General features: G+C 48.5%; 2 protein-coding genes across 7 annotated transcripts; both read left to right on the forward strand.

The window, feature by feature from the left end:
• Positions 1-2,561: 2,561 nt before the first annotated feature.
• Positions 2,562-13,731, forward strand: PORCN (porcupine O-acyltransferase). Of its 5 annotated transcripts, XM_074359098.1 has the most exons (14): positions 2,562-3,006; positions 3,320-3,432; positions 3,672-3,844; positions 5,167-5,288; positions 5,604-5,647; positions 6,025-6,206; positions 6,287-6,417; positions 7,931-8,056; positions 8,211-8,311; positions 9,314-9,390; positions 9,490-9,553; positions 9,669-9,754; positions 10,748-10,858; positions 13,224-13,731. In XM_074359098.1, the coding sequence occupies exons 1-14, from the start codon at positions 2,708-2,710 to the stop codon at positions 13,323-13,325; spliced, it is 1,731 nt and encodes a 576-aa protein (XP_074215199.1). In that variant the 5' UTR covers positions 2,562-2,707; the 3' UTR covers positions 13,326-13,731. The 5 variants fall into 5 exon arrangements, with proteins under 5 accessions (XP_074215199.1, XP_074215196.1, XP_074215200.1 ...); XM_074359095.1 differs by having other exon boundaries at positions 9,314-9,553; XM_074359099.1 differs by lacking the exon at positions 3,320-3,432 and having other exon boundaries at positions 5,096-5,288.
• Positions 13,732-14,626: 895 nt separating this feature from the next.
• Positions 14,627-18,844, forward strand: EBP (EBP cholestenol delta-isomerase). 2 transcript variants are annotated; one of them, XM_010968122.3, is made up of 5 exons: positions 14,627-14,778; positions 15,728-16,091; positions 17,456-17,492; positions 17,621-17,751; positions 18,348-18,844. In XM_010968122.3, exons 2-5 carry the CDS (start codon positions 15,791-15,793, stop codon positions 18,569-18,571), a joined length of 693 nt encoding a protein of 230 aa, XP_010966424.1. In that variant the 5' UTR covers positions 14,627-14,778; positions 15,728-15,790; the 3' UTR covers positions 18,572-18,844. The 2 variants fall into 2 exon arrangements, with proteins under 2 accessions (XP_010966424.1, XP_010966426.1); XM_010968124.3 differs by having other exon boundaries at positions 14,632-14,778; positions 15,773-16,091.
• Positions 18,845-21,506: the final 2,662 nt, after the last annotated feature.

A 21,506-nucleotide genomic window follows, 5' to 3' on the forward strand; every position in this document is an offset into this window, starting at 1 on the left:
TTGAAAGGGACCAAAAAGACCTGATAAAGGAATGCGGCTCGTGACCTAGGATTTCCTTTTCCTAGGAGAGGACAGTATTGGCATACCCACTAGGATGGCTAGAATCAAAAAGTCAGATAACAAAGTGTGAAGATGTGGAGAAATCGGAACAGTTGTACTTTGCTGGTACAAAGGTAAGAAAATGTCCTTGTTCTCAGAAAATTCATACTGAAGTATTTAACTGAAAGGGCATCACCCCTGCAACTATTATCAAATACTTAAGAAAAAATTATAGATAAATAGATACCGAGAGAAAAAGAGAGACAGGGAGAGAGACACAGAAAGAGAAAGTAAATATGTTATTATTTTGAGGCTTGGCTCTTTTTTCTTTCTTTCTTTCTTTCTTTCCAATCTAATAAGCGAAAATGGGATCGCGTTGTCCTAATTTTCATCTCTTTAATTACAGGGAGACCATTTAAAATGTCCTAGAAACCATAACCCAGAATGACTACAAAGGCTGTAAAATCTGACAGATATTTATTGAATGCTCACTCTCCACTAAGTTCCAGCAGTAGAAATATGAAACAGCACACCTAGTAGATGTGAAACAGTATCTAATTGTTGTTTTAATTTTGCATTTCCCTGATAACTAAAGAGAATGAGCAATCTTTTCATATATTATACATCTTGTGCACTTCAGATGTCTTCTGCTGTGAATTACTATTCACTCATGTCCACGTCCATTTTCTAGTGTATTGTTTGTCCTTTTCTTATAGATTTGTAGATACCCTTTATATGTCCTAGAATCTAGAGACTAGTTCTTTGTCACAGAAATCAAAAGACTAGGTGGAAACAATCAAGTCTGTGAAGCTCAGGGTCTGGCTTGGTGAGGATCACCTAGTTTTAAATGCCAGATTTTGCAACCGAGGGAAATATTTCTGGCTTGTGCTGTGGGTCACTGTTGACTCAACTTGAGTATGTTTGAAAACTGATGGAAAAAAAGTAGAATGAAGTGTAATTCATAAAGTGTATGACCTGTATTCTGCTGTTAAGGGAAGGAATTAGTATTGGTGCATCTGGCCTATGTAATTACTCATTAGAGTTGACCATTGAACAACGGGGGGCGGGTGTTAATCAACGTATCATTTATAGTTGGCACGCCATATCTGCAGTTCCTCCACATCCAAAGATTCGACCAACGAAGAACAGCGTAGTATTGTAGTATTTACCACTGAAAAATACCCTCCCATCAGTGGACCTGCACGGTTCAAACCTGCGTTGTTCAAGGGTCAACCGGATATATACATTCTACTGTGTTAAATAGTTTTTATTTGTAATACATAAATATTAATTTATGAGTTAAAATTCCATTTAACTTCATGCTAACTTTTTTTAAAAATTGGAGGGGTAATTAGGTTTGTTTGCTTATTTATTTTTTTAAACATTTTTTATTGAGTAATAGTCATTTTACAATGTTGTATCAAATTCCAGTGTAGAGCACAATTTTTCAGTTATACATGAACATACATATATTCATTGTCACATTTTTTTTTCCGCTGTGAGCTACCACAAGATCTTGTATATATTTCCCTGTGTTATACAGTATAATCTTGTTTATCTATTCTACATTTTGAAATCCCAGTCTGTCCCTTCCCACCCTGTTTATTTATTTTTTAATGGAGATACTGGGGATTAAACCCAAGACCTTGTGCATGCTAAGCATGTGCTCTACCACTGAGCTATACCCACCCCTACCACGTTAATTTTTTTTTAAGAGAGGAGACATACATTTCTCTTCAATTGCCATTGGTATTTCCAAGCAAAGAACTGCTAATCCCTCTCTTTTGTTTAACAGAAGGGGACTGAAGCCTGGGGAGTGGGCATGGCTTGCCCAGCTCCATGCAGGCAGGCATCAATCTGATTAGAACCTGTTTTCCTTAGTTCCTCAGGCCAGGGTGGGGTCCAGCTTGACCTTGGCTTCCTTCTCCCTTATATCTCATAACGAAGTATGTAGTATGTGCCCAATAAATGCTCCGGGAAAAGGCCCTTCATCAGCCTTGGGACAGAGTGGAGTGTCCAGACACCAGCCGGGTAGGAGAACAAACAGCCGGTGCTGCATAAATCCTCAGACTTGGTGCTGATAGAGCCCAAGACAAACCATCGTTGGGGACGCTGTAAGTGCTTCATGAGTGCTCCCAATCAGTGCTCCCTACTAATCTCCTGGTTCACCGGGACAACTCAATAGTTGCTGGGTTACCTTCAGTGCAGGAGTGAGTACGGCGGAGGAGTTAGCAGTCAAATCAGTTCTCAACGACAAGCTAAGTGCTCACCAGGAGTCCTGAGGGGAAAGCACAGGAGCCTAATTCGTGCTCCTAAGTGACACAGTCAGTACTTGTGAATGTTTCTTCTAGTCCGTCCCTGGTTGGGGGAAAGGTTGGGAATTCCCAGAGCTCCCTCAAAGGATGGGAAAGGAGAGACCGCGCTTTATTTTCCCATCTATGAAACCGGGGCACAACGGCGTCAAGCTGACTTGCGCGGGTGGGCAGTTTCGGGGGCGAGGCGGACGGGTAGGGGAGCAGGCTTTCTCTCCTCCCTCCGCCATCCTCCCCATCTGGGCTTCCAAGGATTAGGAATTTGGAGATTGGACAGTTCGTTCCCGGGCGGCCAGAAGCCCTCCCGACACGAACGTTCAGGGACTGGCACCCCAAGAGGTTGGAAAGGTGCGGGAATGAACGTTCCGCGAGCCGAAGTCCTCCTGCGCCCCGCTCCTCTCAACCTCCCGCTCCTCCTTCCCTCCATCCTCCCGCTCCCCTCCTCCTCCGTCCCCGCCCCGCTCCTGCCCTCTCATTGGCTGGGCCGGCCGGCCGGGCCTCCCCGGGATTTAAAGGGCCCGCTCTCCGCGCCGCCCTGGGAGCCGCAGCTGGTCCCGGCCTTGCGGCCTGCGGGGGAGGCTGCCCGGAGGAGGCGGCGGCGGTGGCGGCGGCGGTGCGTCCCCGGCCCCCTGGACCTCAGCTTTCTTACTGCCAGGTAGGTCGCCGGTGGTGCACGCGCGGCTCTCCAGCTCACATCCTGAGCCGGCCTCCCCTTGCGGGTCTGCAGCGCGTGTACTAGGGCCCCTCTCCATCACCTTTCCAACTACCCCTTCTGCCGTGTCCCTTCCCACCACCTCCACCTCCCTGCAGCCCCCGGGCCTGGGCAGGGCTTTGTTGGCGGCCGGGAAAGGCCGGGTAGGGGTGGGATGGGGCGCGCAGGGGATACAGGACACCCCCCACATCCGTTCAAGGAGAGATGCACACGGCCTCCAAGTGTCACAGGATCTCCCTCTCTGCCCTCCACACAGAGTGACTCTACATTGGAAACCAGGGAGGCCCCCACATTTGATATACGGGCCTAGAATGTACACCATTCAATCACCATCGGACCCGGACTGTTCCCAGCATACAAGAAACACAGGTCTTTCATTCACCGCAGGTTACGGGCTGTGTGTGTGCACCCAGGACAACCCCAACACACACAGTTGGCGGCTCAGCCTGATGTCCCTGACACTCACACCCTCTCCCAGCCCCCAGTACCGTGTCTCTACAAGGGTTGGACAGCACCAAACTGAAATCTGAGTGCTCAAGTCCATCCCTTGAGTATCGTCTGCCCCGTGGACTTCCCAGCTAGCTCCCTCTATGTCCCCCGTTTGGCAGGTCTATCCATCTGTCCATCCATCCGTGGGGGTCCGCAATGGCCACCTTCAGCCGCCAGGAATTTTTCCAGCAGCTGCTGCAGGGCTGTCTCCTGCCTACTGCCCAGCAGGGTCTTGACCAGATCTGGCTGCTCCTTGCCATCTGCCTCGCCTGCCGCCTCCTCTGGAGGCTTGGTAAGTGCCTGCCACACCATGGGCCACCACACCAGGGATATCACACCTGCCACGTTCATCCCTACCAAGCCAAACCTTATCCTGCCAAGTCTTGCCAAGTCAGCCAGGCTCCGACACGTCAAGCCTATCACATCCCACCAGGTTAAGCACCATTCTACCATACCACGTCCTACTACACCCAGCCACCTCATGCTCCACCACGGCAAGCCACATCCTGCCATGCCAACCATGCCAAGCCATGCCTTTCAGTATTCCTGGGTTCTGGGATTCTGGAAAGCTGAAGTTCTTGGATCTTGGGATCCTGAAATGTCTACATCCCAAGGTTATAAGATTCTGAAAATGCTGATGTCACAAGGTGATGGAAAGTACCGCATATCCCCAAGTACCATGTTATAGGGTTTGGAGATTCCAACAAGTTAAAATTCTCACCTTCTAAGCTTCCCAAATGCTGGCATTCTAGAATCAGGGCATAAGCTTTCTGGATTCTAGGATTCTGGAATGTTTCCACAATCGTGGCAAGCCTATATCCAAATGACAAGATTCCAAGTCCCCAAGGTTCCCATAGGATGCTGAGAATTTTGGAAATCTGAGATTCAGAGGTTCTACACTTTCTTTTTCCTTATTCTTTTATTTTAAATGGATGTTTTATTTTTTTTCCCCCCAGGTTTATCAGTTTGAAAAATTTCAAAGTTACTGAAAAGCTAAGTTGAGAGAATAGTGCAGTGAACACCCATATATGCATTACCCGACTGGATTCTCCAAATGTCACCATCTTGCCACATAAGCTCGCTCTGTTTATCTATCTATCTATCTGTCTATCTATCTATCTATCTGTCTATCTATCATCTTCCTGAATCACTTGAATAACCTGCTGCCACTGTACCCCCAATCCTTTTCTGTGTGTCCCCCAAGAACAAGGACATCTTCCCCCAAACTACAGTCTCAACCATCACCCCTCAGGAGATGCAATCTGGATGCAGTAATATTATCCAATATAAGTTATGCAGATTTCCTCCAGGGTTCCCCAGATGTCCGTTATAGATGCCTCTTTTCTTTAAACCCAAGCCCTTCCATCTCTCCAGCTCCCCAACACCTGCTTTGGGCCCCCTGCCATCCCATTCCAACCTCTAAGCCTTTCTTTACCTGGGCTGTGCCCTCTGCCTGGGTTGCCCTGCTACCAGTCCCGCTCAAATTCCCTTTCTTGTTCTCTCCCTCTGTCTCTCTGTCTCTGTCTGTCTCTCTCACGCAAAGGGTTGCCGTCCTACCTGAAGCACGCAAGCACCGTGGCAGGCGGGTTCTTCAGCCTCTACCACTTCTTCCAGCTGCACATGGTTTGGGTCGTGCTGCTCAGCCTCCTGTGCTACCTCGTGCTGTTCCTCTGCCGACATTCCTCCCATCGCGGCGTCTTCCTCTCCGTCACCATCCTCATCTACCTACTCATGGGGTACGGGCGTGAGTCCTCATCCCCACGCTGTCGGCAGAAGGGCGGGTGGGTCCCCAGATCGCTCCTCGTGAGGCTGTCCAGGACAGGGAGGACATGGGGTGTTGCTGGAGGGGGGACTCTGAGAGACTTGTGCTTTCTGAAGGCTCTTTGGGACAGGCTGGACTTGGGCTCCCCCTGGAGGAGGGATCCCTGGAGAACTCTTCCTTCATGAGGTTGTGCAGGGCAGGGGAAGGTATATCCTCCTCGCACCTGGGTTTTCCCCCTCCTTTGTGGCCATGGGAGTCATAGGGCCAAGACCACCACCTTTTTCCTCAGTGAGATGCACATGGTGGACACGGTGACATGGCACAAGATGCGAGGTAGGCAGCCCTGGACCTCTCACCTGCCCCAGCCCTCCAGCCCCACTCCACATCTCCTAACTCCCCAACCTAGTCTTTCCTTCCTCACTTTTCTCCCCCATCTGCCTCGCCCACTGGACATGCAGACCTCAGATCCCCCTTACGTCTGTGTTTTTCTCTACCATGACTTCTCCCCATCTGTCTGTCCCATCTCATGGAATCTCTTGAGTCAGGGTGTCTGCCAGTCCCGGACCCACCTGCTCGACTGCCTGTCTGACCCTGTGCCCACCTGTCCACCCTTGGACTCTTCTTTCCTGCCACCTCTCACCTGGTGTTCCCCGTGCCCCCACGCTGACCCGCTCTCTGCTCATCCACTTGACTGTGGGCACCACACATAGGGGCCCAGATGATCGTGGCCATGAAGGCGGTGTCTCTGAGCTTCGACCTGGACCGGGGTGAGGTGGGTGCAGTGCCCTCGCCCGTGGAATTCATGGGCTACCTCTACTTCGTGGGCACCATCGTCTTTGGGCCCTGGATACCCTTCCACAGCTACCTACAGGCTGTCCAAGGCCGCCCACTGGTGAGGTCCTGGGTGGACAGGCGGGCAGGGACTGTGGGAGCCACCGTGGGGCCGTGTTCATGGAGCCTTGATCCCCACAGAGCCGCCGATGGCTGCAGAAGGTGGCCCGGAGCCTGGCGCTGGCCCTGCTGTGCCTTGTGCTGTCCACCTGTGTGGGCCCCTACCTCTTTCCATACTTCATCCCCCTTGATGGTGACCGCCTCCTTCGCAAGTGAGCACGGCCTTTGAGGCCTCTGCCCAGCAGTGAGGGGGGTTGGGTAGGGACCTGGGGTCTCCCCCGCTCTGAGCTTGTCTCTTAATGCTTCTGTCTGTCTTCTGTTACTACAGCAAGAAACGCAAAGCCAGGTAAATGAAGGCAGGTGCTGAGAGCGAGTGGGGCTGACTGGGGGGATGCAGCGTGGGGCACAGTCTGTGACCAATTGGTTCTGTAAGTCTGAGACTGTCCGACCGTCTACCATGACTAGACAGAGACTGAATGTCTGTCTGTGGCTGTGGTTTGACCCAGACTGGCCCTATGACTCCATGTACAATGGATACTCCAACACATACTGTCTGGCTGTCCATCTGTTCCACTGTTTCACCATTAGAAGCAAGCTGTGACTACAACGGGGAATGACAAACACATGCTGGTTGGTGACACTGACCTGTGACTCTGGCTAGGGGTGTATATGGGTTATTTTTCTATCAGCCACTGGCTCCTTGTGTGGGACTGGAATTCTGGTTGTCTGGCTGTGCCATTGTCAATGACGGGGGTATGTGGCTGCCCTGGATAAGTCAAGTCTGACTCGTCTGTAACTCTGGCTGGGAATGGGTCTGACTGTCGCATGTGGTGTGCGTGCGTGTCTGTGGTGGATTCTGCCTGTGGGTCTGCCTCCTCTGGCTCCGGGGTGTTGTCTAGCTGAGGGGTTATGAACGACTGCGTGCCTGTGCCTGTCTGCAGGACCAGTCATCCACCCCCGGTGTGACTGTAGGATTTCATCTGGCTGTTTGAGTGTGTGACTCTCTCCCCCACTTACTGGCCACTGATTCTGTCTGCTGCTGAATGAGGCTCTGAAAGGGGGAATGACTTGGCCTAGTGTCACCCAGCCAAAGCAGCCATGCATGAATCCCAGAACCTAAGCATTTTCCAGTGTAAGATGCGGCCTGTTTTTGACCGTGTCTGTACAACTGACAGGATGACTACCTTGAGTGTAGAATTGTGTTCATGTGCATAGCAGGGTGCTTGATGGTCTCCGTGCCCTACTAAAGGACTTCCACGTGTCTTAGGGTCACTGAGTCAGGTCAGAGAGCTGGAAGTCTGGGAGTCTGATCGAATGTGTGTTTGGACACGTGGCTGTGTCAGTGTGTAGGGTGGTGAGGTCGGCCTCTAACAGGGGCTGGGTCTGGATGTCTGGCCACGTGAGGCTGCGGGACCGGGTGAGGCTCACACAGCCATTTGAACTGCATGAGACTTACTGGTGGTGGATGGATGGATGGGTGGGACTGTCATACTGCATCCCTTTTGCTGCCATGTTTCTGTCTGTCTCGTCTACGAGCAACTCAGGCCAGCTTCCGGGGCCTCTCTGACTCTTTCCTTTCTTCTCTGCTGCCTTCCTGACTCCTGGGGGCCCTAGGGGCACCATGGTAAGGTGAGTCTACAGAGTGGGGTCAGGGATGCTGCCACACGGTGGGGTGTCACCCTGGGGCCCCGGGAGTGATGCCTCTCCCCCCGGCTTTCTCCCCAGGTGGCTGCGAGCCTACGAGAGTGCTGTCTCCTTCCACTTCAGCAACTATTTTGTGGGCTTTCTGTCTGAAGCCACAGCCACGCTGGCGGGGGCCGGCTTCACCGAGGAGAAGGATCACCTGGAATGGTGGGGAGGGCTGGGGGGCCCCCCTCTCCCACAGGGTGCCCAGAGGAGATGTGGGGGGGTGCTCCCCGGGGAGGGAACAGCCAAGAACAAAAGCGTGGCGGTCAGATGGGTTGAAATCCTCAAATGAGTTTGCATATCTCTTTTTTGCCTACAGGGACCTGACAGTGTCTAAGCCACTGAACGTGGAGCTGCCCCGGTCCATGGTAGAAGTTGTCACAAGCTGGAACCTGCCCATGTCTTATTGGCTAAATAACTGTGAGTCACCAAGAGAGTCGGGAGTCCTCAACCCACGTCCCTTTCACACATTCAAACAAGCTGAAGATAGCACAGGGACCAAAAAAACCCCAAATCCCTGCCCTGGTGGAACTGACATTTTGATAGAGGGAGCAGATAAGAAGAAAAAAATACACAATAGTTCAGGTGGTGATAAGTGCTATGGTGAAAAAAAATAAAGCTGGTAAAGATGATCTGGGAGTGTCAGCAGGAGTGTTTGGGTGGGGGTGGCTGCAATTTTAAATGCATTTGCCAGAGCAAGTCCCACTGAGGAGCTGACATTTGAGCAAAGACCTGGGGAGGGTGAGAGAGCAAGCGATGCAGATATGCGGGGGAGGCATTTAACACATGGCAAGAACAGCAAGTGCAAAGGTCCTGAGGCAGGATCCCAGCTGGCACATTTGAGAAATAGTGAGGAGACCAGTTTGGTGGGATCAGAGTGAGTGAGGGGACCAGTTGGCAGGTGGTAGGGTCAGAGAGGTGACGGGGGCCTGGTCTTCTAGGGCCTCTCTGGCCACGGGGAGGACTTAGGCTTTTTCTTGGGTCCAAGCAGAGGAGGGCTGTGGGCTGACTTGGGTTGTGATGGGGCCCTCTGGCTACTGTGAGGACAGATGGGAGGGAGCGAGGGCGGCAGTACATATGGAGGGGAGAGATCAGATTCTGGAAATGACGGGATTTGCTGAGAGTTTGGTTGTGGGAGTAAGGGGAGGGCACATCAAGGGTGATTCTGAGGGTTTTGCCCTGAGGAACTGGAAGGGTGTCGTTGACACTGGCTGCACTTGGGGAGACTATGGGAGGAACAGGTTGGGAGGGAAGATCAGGAGCTAAGTTTTAGACATGTGAAGTTTGAGGCCATTATAAAGAGACTTTATCCCTGGGGACCCTAAGAGGTGGTGGGTATCCTCACCCTGGCCTATGACCCCATCCCTGAGGAAGGGCAGGGGGGAATCTCGGGAGACTCTCAACTCAGTCTCCCCCCTGCAGATGTTTTCAAGAACGCTCTCCGCCTAGGGACCTTCTCAGCCGTGCTGGTCACCTATGCAGCCAGCGCCCTCCTGCACGTGAGAAGGGCAGAGTGGGACTGGGGTGGTAGCCCGGTGGGGGGGCAGGGCCTCCTCCTCATTCACTTCATTAACCGCCCCCCACCGTTGCCCTGCCAGGGCTTCAGTTTCCATCTGGCTGCGGTGCTGCTGTCCCTGGCATTTATCACTTACGTGGAGCACGGTGAGTGCAGAACCCAGCCCAGCAGATGGATGGAAGGTCGGTGGGGAGCTGGAACCACTGTCCCTCCACCAGGAGGCTAACCTGACACCCTTATCACCCCCTCCATCTGCCCTAGTTCTCCGAAAGCGCCTGGCTCGGATCCTCAGTGCCTGCGTCTTATCGAAACGGTGCCCACCAGACTGTTCACACCAGCATCGCTTGGTGAGGGTTCAGCCTAGGCCACCTTGTGCCCAACGCTCCCCCTGAAAAATATTACTTCCATCTCCGTTTTATATCTGTCCGAGGGTGACCAACTTCCCCTTTCAGTGCCTGAACCAGCCCCGTAACCTCACCTCTATTCACTGGCATCCATTTCTCTAATGACCATTTCTCAAGCAACTGCTGTCTACATACCTGGCATTAGTTTCCCCCGATGAACATCTGTTGAGTGCCTGCTGGTACCAGGCACTGTTCTTGCGGAGCTGGAGACAGTAGTGAACAAAACAGACCAAAGTCCCAGCCCTCTGGGACAAACATTTTAACAGGGGAGACAGGAAATGAAAAATAAATCAAGTATGATAGTTTGTTAGATTGTGATTAGTGCCAAGGTGAAAACACATAAGGGACAGAGGAAGGGAAGTATCAGGGGGGCAAATGGTTTCTAGTTTAAATGAGGAGGTGACTTTTGAGTTTTTCACTGAAGAAGGTGAGGGAAGAAAGCATTTCAGGCAAAGGGAACAACCACTGTAAAGGCCCTGAGATGGGAGAGGGCCTGGACTGTTCGAGGAACAGCGAGGAGTCCAGTGTGGCTTGGCTTGAACAAAGTGAGTGGTGGGCCCTGTAGGTCATGGTGAGGATTTGCTTTGGTTTGGTTTTTTTTTTTTTTTCTCATTCTTTTTGCAAAAAGAAGTATGGACAATTTCAGATTTGTCTTCCACCCAAACCAACTTAAAGCCCCACCTGCCATGTTTCCTTCTCTGTCTGAACACTCACATCTCCCCCAACCTGGACACTCTCATGCTAACAGTACCCTCATCCTTCGACCACCCCACCTTGAGCTCCCATAGGAGAACCTTTCCTTTCCTACGGCGGGGGGGTTGCCCTAGACATCCTAATTCCTGTGCCTTGTGCGTTTCCCTGGGCTCCCCTGCCCAGTTGGGGCTAGGAGACAGTGATTAGGTCCAGCTGCCAAGCATATACATCTGTCCCTCACAGGGCCTGGGGGTGCGAGCCTTAAACCTGCTCTTTGGGGCCCTGGCCATCTTCCACCTGGCCTACCTGGGCTCTCTGTTCGATGTTGATGTGGACGACACCACAGAAGAGCAGGTGAGGTGGGGCCCTGGGCTGGTGACTACGCAGGGATGTGGTCCCTGCTTGTGGGAACCTTGAGGACAAAGGTGGGGAGGCCGAGCAAGGCATGAGGATCTCATGTTGTGTTCTGTGACTAGCTCGTGCAGCCTGTGCTCCTTGGTCCCAATTTTCCCATTGTCCCTCCGGCTGATTCACACTGTTGGGTCTTTTACTTGGGTGAAGTGTGCAAAATATGTTTATTTTACTTATAAAATTTATTTCATGGAGCTGGAGGGCAAAATCCAGGTTTTACTTTTTTTTAAGTTCATTATTTCATCATAGTTTTCTTTCAGCCGAATTTGCACACTCTCTTATTTAATTTTTTTTTAAATATTTTTACTTACATTGTGCAAATTCTGGATTCTATTTTAAAAGCACATGATAAAATGTATGCGCTATTTTTTACTCAGGTGGAGTATGCACAGTCCAGATTTTACTCCTTTTTAAATGAAAAACAATTATAAATAATGTTTATTCATATGGCTCTAGCAGGATCCATCCAGGTCTTGCTTCTCTTTTAGTTAAATTCTTAACTGAAAATCAAACTTTATTTTATATTATTTTATACTTTGTCATTAAAAACAATTTAAAATTTTTTACTCAGGTTAAATGTGCAAAAGCTGGGTTTTGCTTCTTTTTAAATAAAGTTTTTGCCTTATTTGAATTCAAGTATTAAAAATAGTTAATGCATATCACATGGTTCAAAAACCAAACTGGGGGGAGGGTATAGGTTAGTGGTAGAGGGCGTGCTTAGCATGCATGAGTCCTGGGATCAATCCCCAGTACCTCCATAATAATAATAATAATAATAATAATAATAATAATAATAATAATAATAATAATAATAATAATAATAATAATAATAATAATGTTCAAAAAACCCCCAAACTATTCAAGATGTTCAGGGGAAAGTCTTACTCCTACTGTCTTACCCCCTGCCCTCTTACAGATAAGCACTTTTATTCTTTTTATTCAAATATTGTCCTAACACTTAAGCATAATAAGCAAATATAGAAAATCTATTTTCATTCCCTCCCCCTGATTTTTACCCTAAAGGTAACACATGAATGACACTGTGCTGCATGTTGCTTTTTCACATAATAATTCCTGAAAATCTTCCACATTAGTACAGTGTCCTCATTCATATTTTTCCATTGTGACACAATGTAGTTTGTCCCCTATTGGTGGACACTCAGATGATTTCCACTCCTTTCCTATTGCTTTTTGGTTTTTTTTTTTTACTTTTTTTTAACTACTGTTTTTTTAATGGAGGTACTGGGGATTGAACCAAGGACCTCATGCATGCTAGATGTGGACTCTACCACTGAGCTCTACCCTCCCCACCCAACTCCTGTCCTATTGTAAGTGATGCTGCAGCAAGTAATACCTTCAATTGTGTGTGGATTCCCACAGGTGCAGAAAGAGGCAGAAAGAGCTGTAGGATCTATTCCTTTTTTAAAAATTTTATCCTATTTAAAACATTTTCTTTAAATAGAGGTACTGGGGATTGAACCCAGTACTTCATGCATGCTAAGCACACACTCTACCACTGAGCTATACCCTCCCACCCCCATAGGATCTATTCTTGATACAAGATGGAGGGGGTGGGGGTATAGCTCAGTTGGCAGAGTGCATGCTGAGCATGCATGAGGCACTTGGTTCAATTCCCAGTACCTCCATTTGAAAAGAAAGACAAGAAGATGAAGAAGTTACCTTTTTGCCCTCCCACCAGCAGTGTGTGATCCTGCCTGTCACCCCACCAACTGTGCCTCTCAGACTTCATGGAGATGTTTGCCAGTTTGAGAGGAGGAAGATTATGAGTGAGGCTGAGTATCTTTTCATATGTTTAAGAGCCATTTTTTTTCCTTTACTGAAAAGGGCTTACTCACCTCCTTTGTTAATTTTTGTCTTTTTAGAAAAAAAATGGTGGGGGGTAATTAGGTTTATTTATTTATTTTTAATGGAAGTACTGGGGATTGAACCCAGGACCTCGTGCATGCTAAGCACACACTCTACCACTGAGCTATACCCTCTCCTCTAGTTTTTGTCTTTTAAAAAAAATCAATTTCCAGGAGCTCTTTATTTATAAGGGAGAGTACAGGCTAAAAAGTGGGATTGCCTTGACTTGTCTTGTAAAATGATTTTTAAAGGAGAAGAAAATACAAAAGGAAAAAAAAACGAAATCTGCTTACCTTTCTTATTGTACCCAGTCTCTTCTCTCAGGCCTCACCTAGGGTTGCAGTGAAGTCACAGAAACATCCTTGAGCAAAGGATGGGTTTTCTTGAGGCCTTCTTTGTTCTTGCTGAGTGGGACCAACTGTCACCTCTCTCTCTCCCACAGGGCTACGGCATGGCGTACACTGTCCACAAGTGGTCAGAGCTCAGCTGGGCCAGTCACTGGGTCACTTTTGGATGCTGGATCTTCTACCGTCTCATAGGCTGAGGCACAGATGTGGACCCTCACAGCTCCCTCAAGACCCCTCCTCAGGGTCCCACCTCTGATGGGGGATGAGGGAAGGCCCTCTCTCTAATTCTTGACCCTCTCTCCATCCTTGACCTCCCCCAAGACCCCTACACACACACACACACACACACACACACACACACACACACACACACACACACACACACATCATTTCCATGCCTGTCAATCCCCACCCACCACAAGGCGGGAAGGGAGTGGTCCCTTCTGGGGCCTAGGGGTGGAGGATGCTTGGGGAAGCAGAGAGGGGGAGATCCAGGGCCTCCCCGCCTTCCTTGTCCCTTTTTATATACGGTTTGTTATTATCGAATAAAAGTAGGAAATGTACAAAAGGTACTTTCTTCACTGCTAAGTGGCGAATAGGAGTGAGAAAGGAGGCACAGAATGGATAAAGGTTTAGCAGCTGGACACCTGAAGTGGGAGCAGGTTGTGATTGGTTCGTGGCCAATTTATTATCATTCATGATTGGAATGATAAGTCTGAGGCTAACACTGCTTAGGATAGATTGGATAGTTGGATGTGGGGGACGCCTGATACTAATTGGCTGGGAAAACTGAGGGATCCCCATTCTGATGGGTTGCTCTGACTGGGACAGAGGAAGGAAAGCAAGACAGATGAAGAGATGACACTTATTGGTCTTTAGGAGTGAGGGGTGTGGGTTCTAATTGGTTAGAAAGCCTGGAATGGCTTTGGACTCTGATGAACAGTCTGGGTGCCCACCGGCTTTGAGTTGTGGGGTTCTGATTGGCTCTTTAGAGTTGGCACAGGGAGATTGAGGTTCTCCACGTCAATTGGCCAGCAAGGCTGAGGTGAGGGGTCTGGGTTTTGACTGGTTCTGACTTGAAGTTGGGAGAGGTGAAGATGACCAGAGGGAGAGACAGAGGCGCAGTGTATAGGATGTGATCTGCCTGTCATTTTAACAGTTCCCTTGCCCATTCAGGCATTAAGACCGATGGTTGGTCTGGGAAAAGACTGGTTGCTCTGCCTTTGAAAACGAGGGCAAAGGTGAGAGGACATAACGCAATGCTGTCTCAACAGCAGATAAGGAGGTTAAACACCCAATTTCCAACGTGATTGATAAGGGGATAGAAAAATTAAAACCGACACTAGCTGCAGATTGGTTTCCAGCCGAAAACGCCCAGCAACATTGGCCCTCCCAGCCTCTTCCACTCCTGACTGGGTCTCAACCAACAGCGAAAATGGCACCACGCGTGAGGGTGGGGCCGGAGGTGCACAGAGAACTCCTATTGGTTGGGAGCAGCACCGGCCGCCTTCCCAGCCCTTCCATTGGCCAGCTCCGTAAGGCAAGGAACCTGTGAGAGGGTGGTTCTGAACTAGGAATATTTCGGAGCCAGCGAGCTAGCCTAGAGGACCCGGGAGCCTGTGGCAGAAGCTGCTGCAACCGCGCTGCTGGGTAAGCGCTCCCGTGTGGCCTGCCACTCCATTCCCTAGGTCTCAATTGCTAAACAGCCGGCCCTCTGCGCGCGTACGCAAGACCCTTCCCCCCCAACCCCTGCCCCGCCATTCCCACGCGCCTGCGCAGGACCCCCAGCTACCGCGCGGTCGTCCGGACGACAGAAGATCCGCCTTCTCATTGGGCAGCTGGACTAGAGGGTTCTAGTTCTGATTGGTGGTCTCTGTACTTGACCCTCCTTTTCCTCTTTAGCGCCCCGCACAAGACCCCTGCCCTCCGCTTCCTCTTTCTTGCAAGTTGGCTGCGGGAAGCGCTGTTTCAGGAGGAATCGGGCCATCCCACACACTGAACCTGAGGGTCGTAGTTCTGATTAGTCTTCTCTCTTCTGTCCTGCAGTTTCCAGGACTACGGGGAGGGTAATACCTTTTCGTTGAATGATGCAAGACAGTGACCCCTGCAATAGGACCTAACCTGGTCGTTGTGTCTCCCCCAGCCGACTGTGACCCATGAGGACTGGAACCAGTTCCGGCTCCTGTGTCTCCCCCAGCCGACTGTGACCCCTGAGGGCGGGCACCAGTCCTGGTTCCTGTGTCTTCCCCCACCAGACCAATGAGGACTGGAACCTAGTGTGATTCTTGTGTCTGCCCACCAGACTGTGACCAATGAGGGCAGAGACTAGGTCTGGTTCCTGCCTTCCCCAGCAGACTGTGACCAATGGGAGCTGGGACCTGGTCTGGTTCCTGTGTCTACCACATCGTATGGTTCCCAGGGGGCTGGAACAAGCTTTCAGTCTTTCTGTGGTCTTATAGCCATGTTTTTAAGTCAGTATATAATTCTTTTACTTGAGTCCGCCTGTTAACTGGTTAACTGAGTCCATTTATATTTCTTGTCATAATGAACTACTTGGATTTGATTTTATGATCTCATTCTGTGCTTTCTATTTGTTCAGGTTTATCCACCTCCTTTTTTCTTCTTTCTACATATCCACACACAGCTATCAGTCTACAGAGACATGTCCACCAACGCCGGCCCCATGCATCCATACTGGCCTCAGCACCTGAGGCTGGACAACTTTGTGCCCAATGACTACACCACCTGGCATCTCCTGGCTGGCCTCTTCTCCGTCTCTGGGGTCTTACTTACGACCACGTGGCTGTTGTCAGGTCGTGCTGCAGTCATCCCACTGGGGACTGGGCGGAGACTGTCCCTGTGCTGGTTTGCAGTGTGTGGGTTCATTCACTTGGTGATTGAGGGCTGGTTCAGCCTCTACCACGAGGACCTTCTTGGAGACCAAGCCTTATTGTCCCAGCTCTGTGAGTCCTGAGTTCTATGATGTGCTGTGGGAGGGAATTTTCTGGGAAGCGATTGATTTAGTTTACCCCCTCACCGACTCCTTTTCCATTAACTTATTTTTTAAATTTATTTAATTTTTTTGTCTCATATATATTCACATGGGTCAAAAAACAAACCATTTAAAGAGGTATGCAGTGAAAATCTACCTTCTGTCCACCAAGTTTCCCCAATTATTTATTACCACTGTTAATTGCTTATGTTTCCTTTCAGGGTTTTACACATAAATTACACACATAAGCTTCAGTTTTCACAGTTGTATAAGAGGGACCAAAGTAATATCCAAATATATATAAGACACTTAGAACAGTGTTTAGCAGACAGTAGATGCCATGTAACTGTCATGATTTTTATTTTTCCCTTTTGTGTAAATGGTAACATGCTATATACACTTCTAAACTTTGCTTTTTTTTAAATGAGGTCACTCCTCCTCAGTTCATAAAGAGTTTTGAAAGCGCAGATGTTACAGAATGATTTGACTTCTCCAGTATTGATAGGCATCCTCCCCCCCCAACCCCAATCTCTTGCTGTTAACAAACAATACTCCTTTTTGGCCTCATGAAGAAAGCTGCCAGAACATTCTGTGTGGCAATCTGCTTTCATTTCTCCTGGATAAACAGGGAGGAGTGGAATGGCTGGGTCACATGGTAGATGGATGTTTAACTTTATGAAAAGCTGCCAAACCGTTTTCAAGAATGGCTGCACCATGTCATATTCCCAGCAGCAGTATAGGGGAGTTCTAGTGTTTTCCCATCCTCACTGACACTTGGTATGGTCGGGTGTTTCTTAAATGTTAGTCCTTCTCGTGCATGTGAGTGCTATCATTATGGTTTTAATTTGCTTTTCCTCGATGACCAGTGAAAGTTTGAGTACCTTTCATGTTTACTGACCATTTGGAAATCCTCTTTTGTGAAGAACCTATTCCAGTCTCCTGTCTATTTTTATCTTGGGTGATCTGTCTGTTTCTGACTGATTCTCTCCTCACTCTTTCATTCATTCATCTGTTCACCCTTGTGCTTGCTCTGTTTCACGCTCATTGGCTACTTCACCCTCTCCATCATTTACACCTGCCTCATTTCATGCCGCAACCATTTATTGAATACCCGACAATCACAGCAACACTTACTGTTCTGTGTCAGGTTTGCACACATTATCTTGTATATGTATATTAACTCTCGAGTCCAAACAGCTACCCCATTTCACAGATGAGGAAACTGAGGCATGGGGAGGTTATAAAGCCTGTCTTCTTACATGGGTCCTCGACTGTCATGAGTCTGAGTTCCTTTTCCTGCCAGTATTCTTCACATCTGTCTTTTGTCTTCTCCAGGGAAAGAGTATGCCAAGGGTGACAGCCGTTACATCCTGTAAGTGTTTGCCTCTGTCAAGGGAGACCTGTATCGGTTTCGGGCGGTGGTGAGTCGGGAGCACTAATGGGGTGCCTGGTGCCCTACACAGTGATGCCAGTTTCCACCCCCTATCCTTTCTTCTGCAGGAATGATAACTTCACGATATGCATGGAGACCATCACAGCTTGGCTGTGGGGTCCACTCAGCCTATGGGTGGTGATCGCCTTTCTCCGCCAGCAGCCCCACCGCTTTGTCCTACAGCTTGTGGTCTCTGTGGGTGAGGAGAGGGCCCATGCTGGATGTTTGCTGGCTTGATGGGGGATCCACAGACATGGGGGCATCCCTGCGGGTGGGATCTCTCAATAGTGCCCATTGAGGGTTGAGTCTGACTGAATTTTAACAAACTCCCTGAGGTTCTGGAACAGCCATGCCCCTCTTGGCCTGAATTCTCATTTCTCCTCCCACTCCATCACAAAGCCTCCTGTAAAGGTTCCATGAGGTGGCGCATGATGGCAAGAACTCCCGGGGTCCTCCAGGATCAGGATTCTGAGCTGCCTTCATCTGAGATTCAATGTTCTTACATTGTTAGCTTTCTGCCAACGTGAGTTCTCTTTAGTCCTGGAATCCTGAGCTGTCTTAAAGGATCTGGAGCTTCCTTAAATTCGGGAGCGATGAACCATCCTGAGTTCAGAATTTCTCAGCTTCCGATTTCTGAAATTCTCCCTTTCCTGATTTCTCAACTTTTCAGCTGGGTGACTTCAGAGTTCTTAGCTCTCTGAATTGGAGAATCCTAAGCTCTGAAGACTTGGAAAATGGCTTGGAATTGCACCTCCTCCTCACAAGGTTTCCCTCTTTCTCTTCTACCTCCCACAGGTCAGATATATGGGGATATTCTCTATTTCCTGACAGAGTACCGTGATGGATTCCAGCATGGGGAGCTGGGCCACCCACTCTACTTCTGGTTTTACTTTGTCTTCATGAATGCCGTGTGGCTGGTGCTGCCCGGAATCTTTGTGTTCGATTCAGTGATGCATCTCGCTCATGCCCAGAGCATGCTGGATGCCAAAGCCACAAAAGCCAAGAGCAAGCAGAACTAACAAGTGATGACGTGGGCTTGAACACTGGCTGTTGAGGAATTCTCCCCCTGCCAGAAGAGTCCAATCCTTGCTCCCACAGGTTGGAAGGGCAAATTGAATTGATCTGTCAAATTCAGGCTGATGGGTGGGCACCAAAAGGGCCAGAGATGGGAAAGGAAGGAGCTGTGTGGAGCAACTGTCAGCAGCCATTGGGACAAAGGTACAAGAGAACCTAGGAGGTATGGCAATGGTGGCAATTTTTTAAATCAGGAAATAAAAGATCTTGGCCCTATACTGAGAGATCTTGAATTACTAACCCCAGAGATGCCCCAAGACTGGCCCCATAGACCCCTCCATCACTAATTCCACAGACCACCATTCTCTCAGCCATAGACCCCCACCATCGTTATCACATAAACCTCACAAACCCCCATCACTGATCGCACAGATGCCCCTAATGGCTGATTAGATCCATGAGACACACCTTTAATCTCTTTTTGCGGGGGAGGGGTAATTAGGTTATTTATTTATTTAGCATTTATTTTAGTTTGTTCAGATTGACATTGGACCCATTGCTTTAAATGTACCTGAAGGTTGAAAGCAATGCATTGAGCATATTTGGCGGAGGGGGCGGGTAATTAGGTTTATTTATTTTGTTTATTTATTTTTTGATAGCAGTACTGGGGATTGAACCCAGGACCTCATGCGTGCTAAGCACGAGCTCTACCACAGAGCTATACCCTCCCCCCACCTTTAATGTCCCTCTCTCTTTTTTTTTTTTTTTTTTTTGCTATTTTTAAAAAAAAATTTTGGCCGGGGGAGGTAATTAGTTTCATCTATTTATATATTACTTTTGGTGGAGGTACCAGATATTGAGCCCAGGACCTCGTGCATGCTAGGCATGCACTCTACCACTGAGCTATACCCTCCCCGCTTTTAATCTCTTTTAAGGCTTGATCGTCCATCCACACCTTTGGTATTCTCTCCACAACACACTTTCTCATTTTTTGTAATACGGACAGGCTGCAAAATTTCCAAATCTTCAGGTTCTTCAGTTTACTCAACTTCTTGTGTGCTGATCAGGCACCCCATAGATACCCCATTACTATCTCCATAGACCCCCCATTACTCACTCCAAGGACTCCCATCAGTACCCTAAAGATCTCGATCACTCACTCCAGAGACGCCACAAAACTCACCCCACACACTCTGTCATTAACTCCTAAGATACCCATCCCTCTTCCCACAGCCTTTTATTTACTCCATAGACTGCCCATCATTCACCTCACAGACCTCCATCACACACACCACAGACCCCATCTCTCCCCCCAACAGATCTCCCATCATGTACAACTCCATGACTCAACCCATAGACCCTCTCCCCACAAACCTGCTATCATTTACCCCATAGGCCTCTCATCACTGACTGTACAGATTCCCCCATCACTCACCCCAGAAACACCTCATAACTCACCTTGCAGAATCCATCACTTCCCTCACATCCCCTCACTTACTCCACAAACCACCTATCATCCACCTATAGACTCCCATCATTCACCCCACAGATACCCCCTCATCCCACAGTCTGTCATTAACCTCATAGACCTTCAGTCATAAAACAAATGGGTACTTAAGGAATTTGGAGTAGGTGACAATGAATAATAAAGCTGCAGATACCTGGCTCCAGGAGACCTGTGCAGAGCAAGACTTCAGTTTAAATCATAGTTCTGCTCCAGCCTACAGTATGGCTTTGGAGAAATGCCTCACTGTTAAAGCCAAAGCCGTGCATTACTTTCTCACCTCATATCTGTCACTTACCTCATTTACTTAAGGCTTGCTGGCCTCCTTGCTCTTCCTCAAACACTCCAGGCCCAGCCCCACCTTCTGTCCATGGTGCTGTCTACTCTCTGTGCCACTTACTATCCCTTTGACATTGAGCACATTTTCCCCTGACCTTCATTCTCTGCTTTCATCTGTAAAATGCTGATAATAGTAATACCTACCTCATAGGGATTTATGCAGATTAAATGAATTAATATATGTAAACTATCTGGCACTTTGTATATGCTGAATGGAAGAATAAACAAATGAAAGAGAAAATTCTCCCCTCTCCCTGACACTATGGCAGGGACCTCCTTTTTGATCTCCTTTCTTCCAGTATCTTTCCTTCCAGAGCTCTGTAACCAAGACAGAGACATCTGACTACATCATATCCGCATCTAAAACCTGTGCTCAGGATAAACTTCAAGGTCTAGGCTAATATTTTGCTCCTTCCACCCTATGCTAATTTTAACGAGAGGCAGACTTTCTTTTTCTTTAATTTTTGTTAATGGAAATACTGGGGATTGAACCCAGGACCTCCTGCGTGTTAACATGCTCTACCACCGAGCTATATCCCCCACCCCCTGGGAAGCAGACTTTCAAACTCCTTGTTTCCATCAGAAAATCCAGCAGTGCCATAAGAAGTGTTTTTGGCTCCAGCACAGGGGACAAGAGAAATGCGCCACGAACCCTCTTCTGGCTTTCAAAAAAAAAAAAAAAATTCCACAGGATTTATAGCTTCCAGGAAATAGAAATCTATTTACTCTTAATACCAAGGCAAAAAAGTATTTTAAAAGATATCAAAATAGAATTGCAGACTTCTCTACTTCTCTAAAAAGTTAACATTCAGGGTAGCATCATACAACACTGCAACAACAGCAGAAGTCCAGGCACCTTACAGGACTTCTTTGTTAGAAATTACATTTGTACAGGCAGCCTGTATTCTTTCCAAACCATACGATGTTGTGCAATGAAGTGAAGAGAATGCCTTTTTGCATTTTGCGATACATAAAGTTTCTCAAAGGAATCTAATGTATGTCCAGTATTCAGCTGATATTTGGTGGACACACACCGTTTAATAATAGGACCAACCTCAACGTGTTGTAAGAATTAAATAAAAGAAAGGCAAATTTTA

Source organism: Camelus bactrianus, chromosome X (genome assembly GCF_048773025.1).
Source record: "Camelus bactrianus isolate YW-2024 breed Bactrian camel chromosome X, ASM4877302v1, whole genome shotgun sequence".
NCBI classification, from domain to species: domain Eukaryota; kingdom Metazoa; phylum Chordata; class Mammalia; order Artiodactyla; family Camelidae; genus Camelus; species Camelus bactrianus.

What these genes read in the sequence shown, in the direction of transcription:
- PORCN (XM_074359095.1), top strand. Translation starts at nt 2,708, where the DNA reads ATGAACGTTCCGCGAGCCGAAGTCCTCCTGCGCCCCGCTCCTCTCAAC. An exon ending in CCAGCATACAAGAAACACAG is followed by an intron (nt 3,433 to 3,671) that starts GTCTTTCATTCA and finishes CCCGTTTGGCAG; the next exon opens with GTCTATCCATCTGTCCATCC. An exon ending in TATCACTTACGTGGAGCACG is followed by an intron (nt 9,554 to 9,668) that starts GTGAGTGCAGAA and finishes CATCTGCCCTAG; the next exon opens with TTCTCCGAAAGCGCCTGGCT.
- EBP (XM_010968122.3), top strand. Translation starts at nt 15,791, where the DNA reads ATGTCCACCAACGCCGGCCCCATGCATCCATACTGGCCTCAGCACCTG. An exon ending in GGTGACAGCCGTTACATCCT is followed by an intron (nt 17,493 to 17,620) that starts GTAAGTGTTTGC and finishes TTTCTTCTGCAG; the next exon opens with GAATGATAACTTCACGATAT. An exon ending in ACAGCTTGTGGTCTCTGTGG is followed by an intron (nt 17,752 to 18,347) that starts GTGAGGAGAGGG and finishes TACCTCCCACAG; the next exon opens with GTCAGATATATGGGGATATT.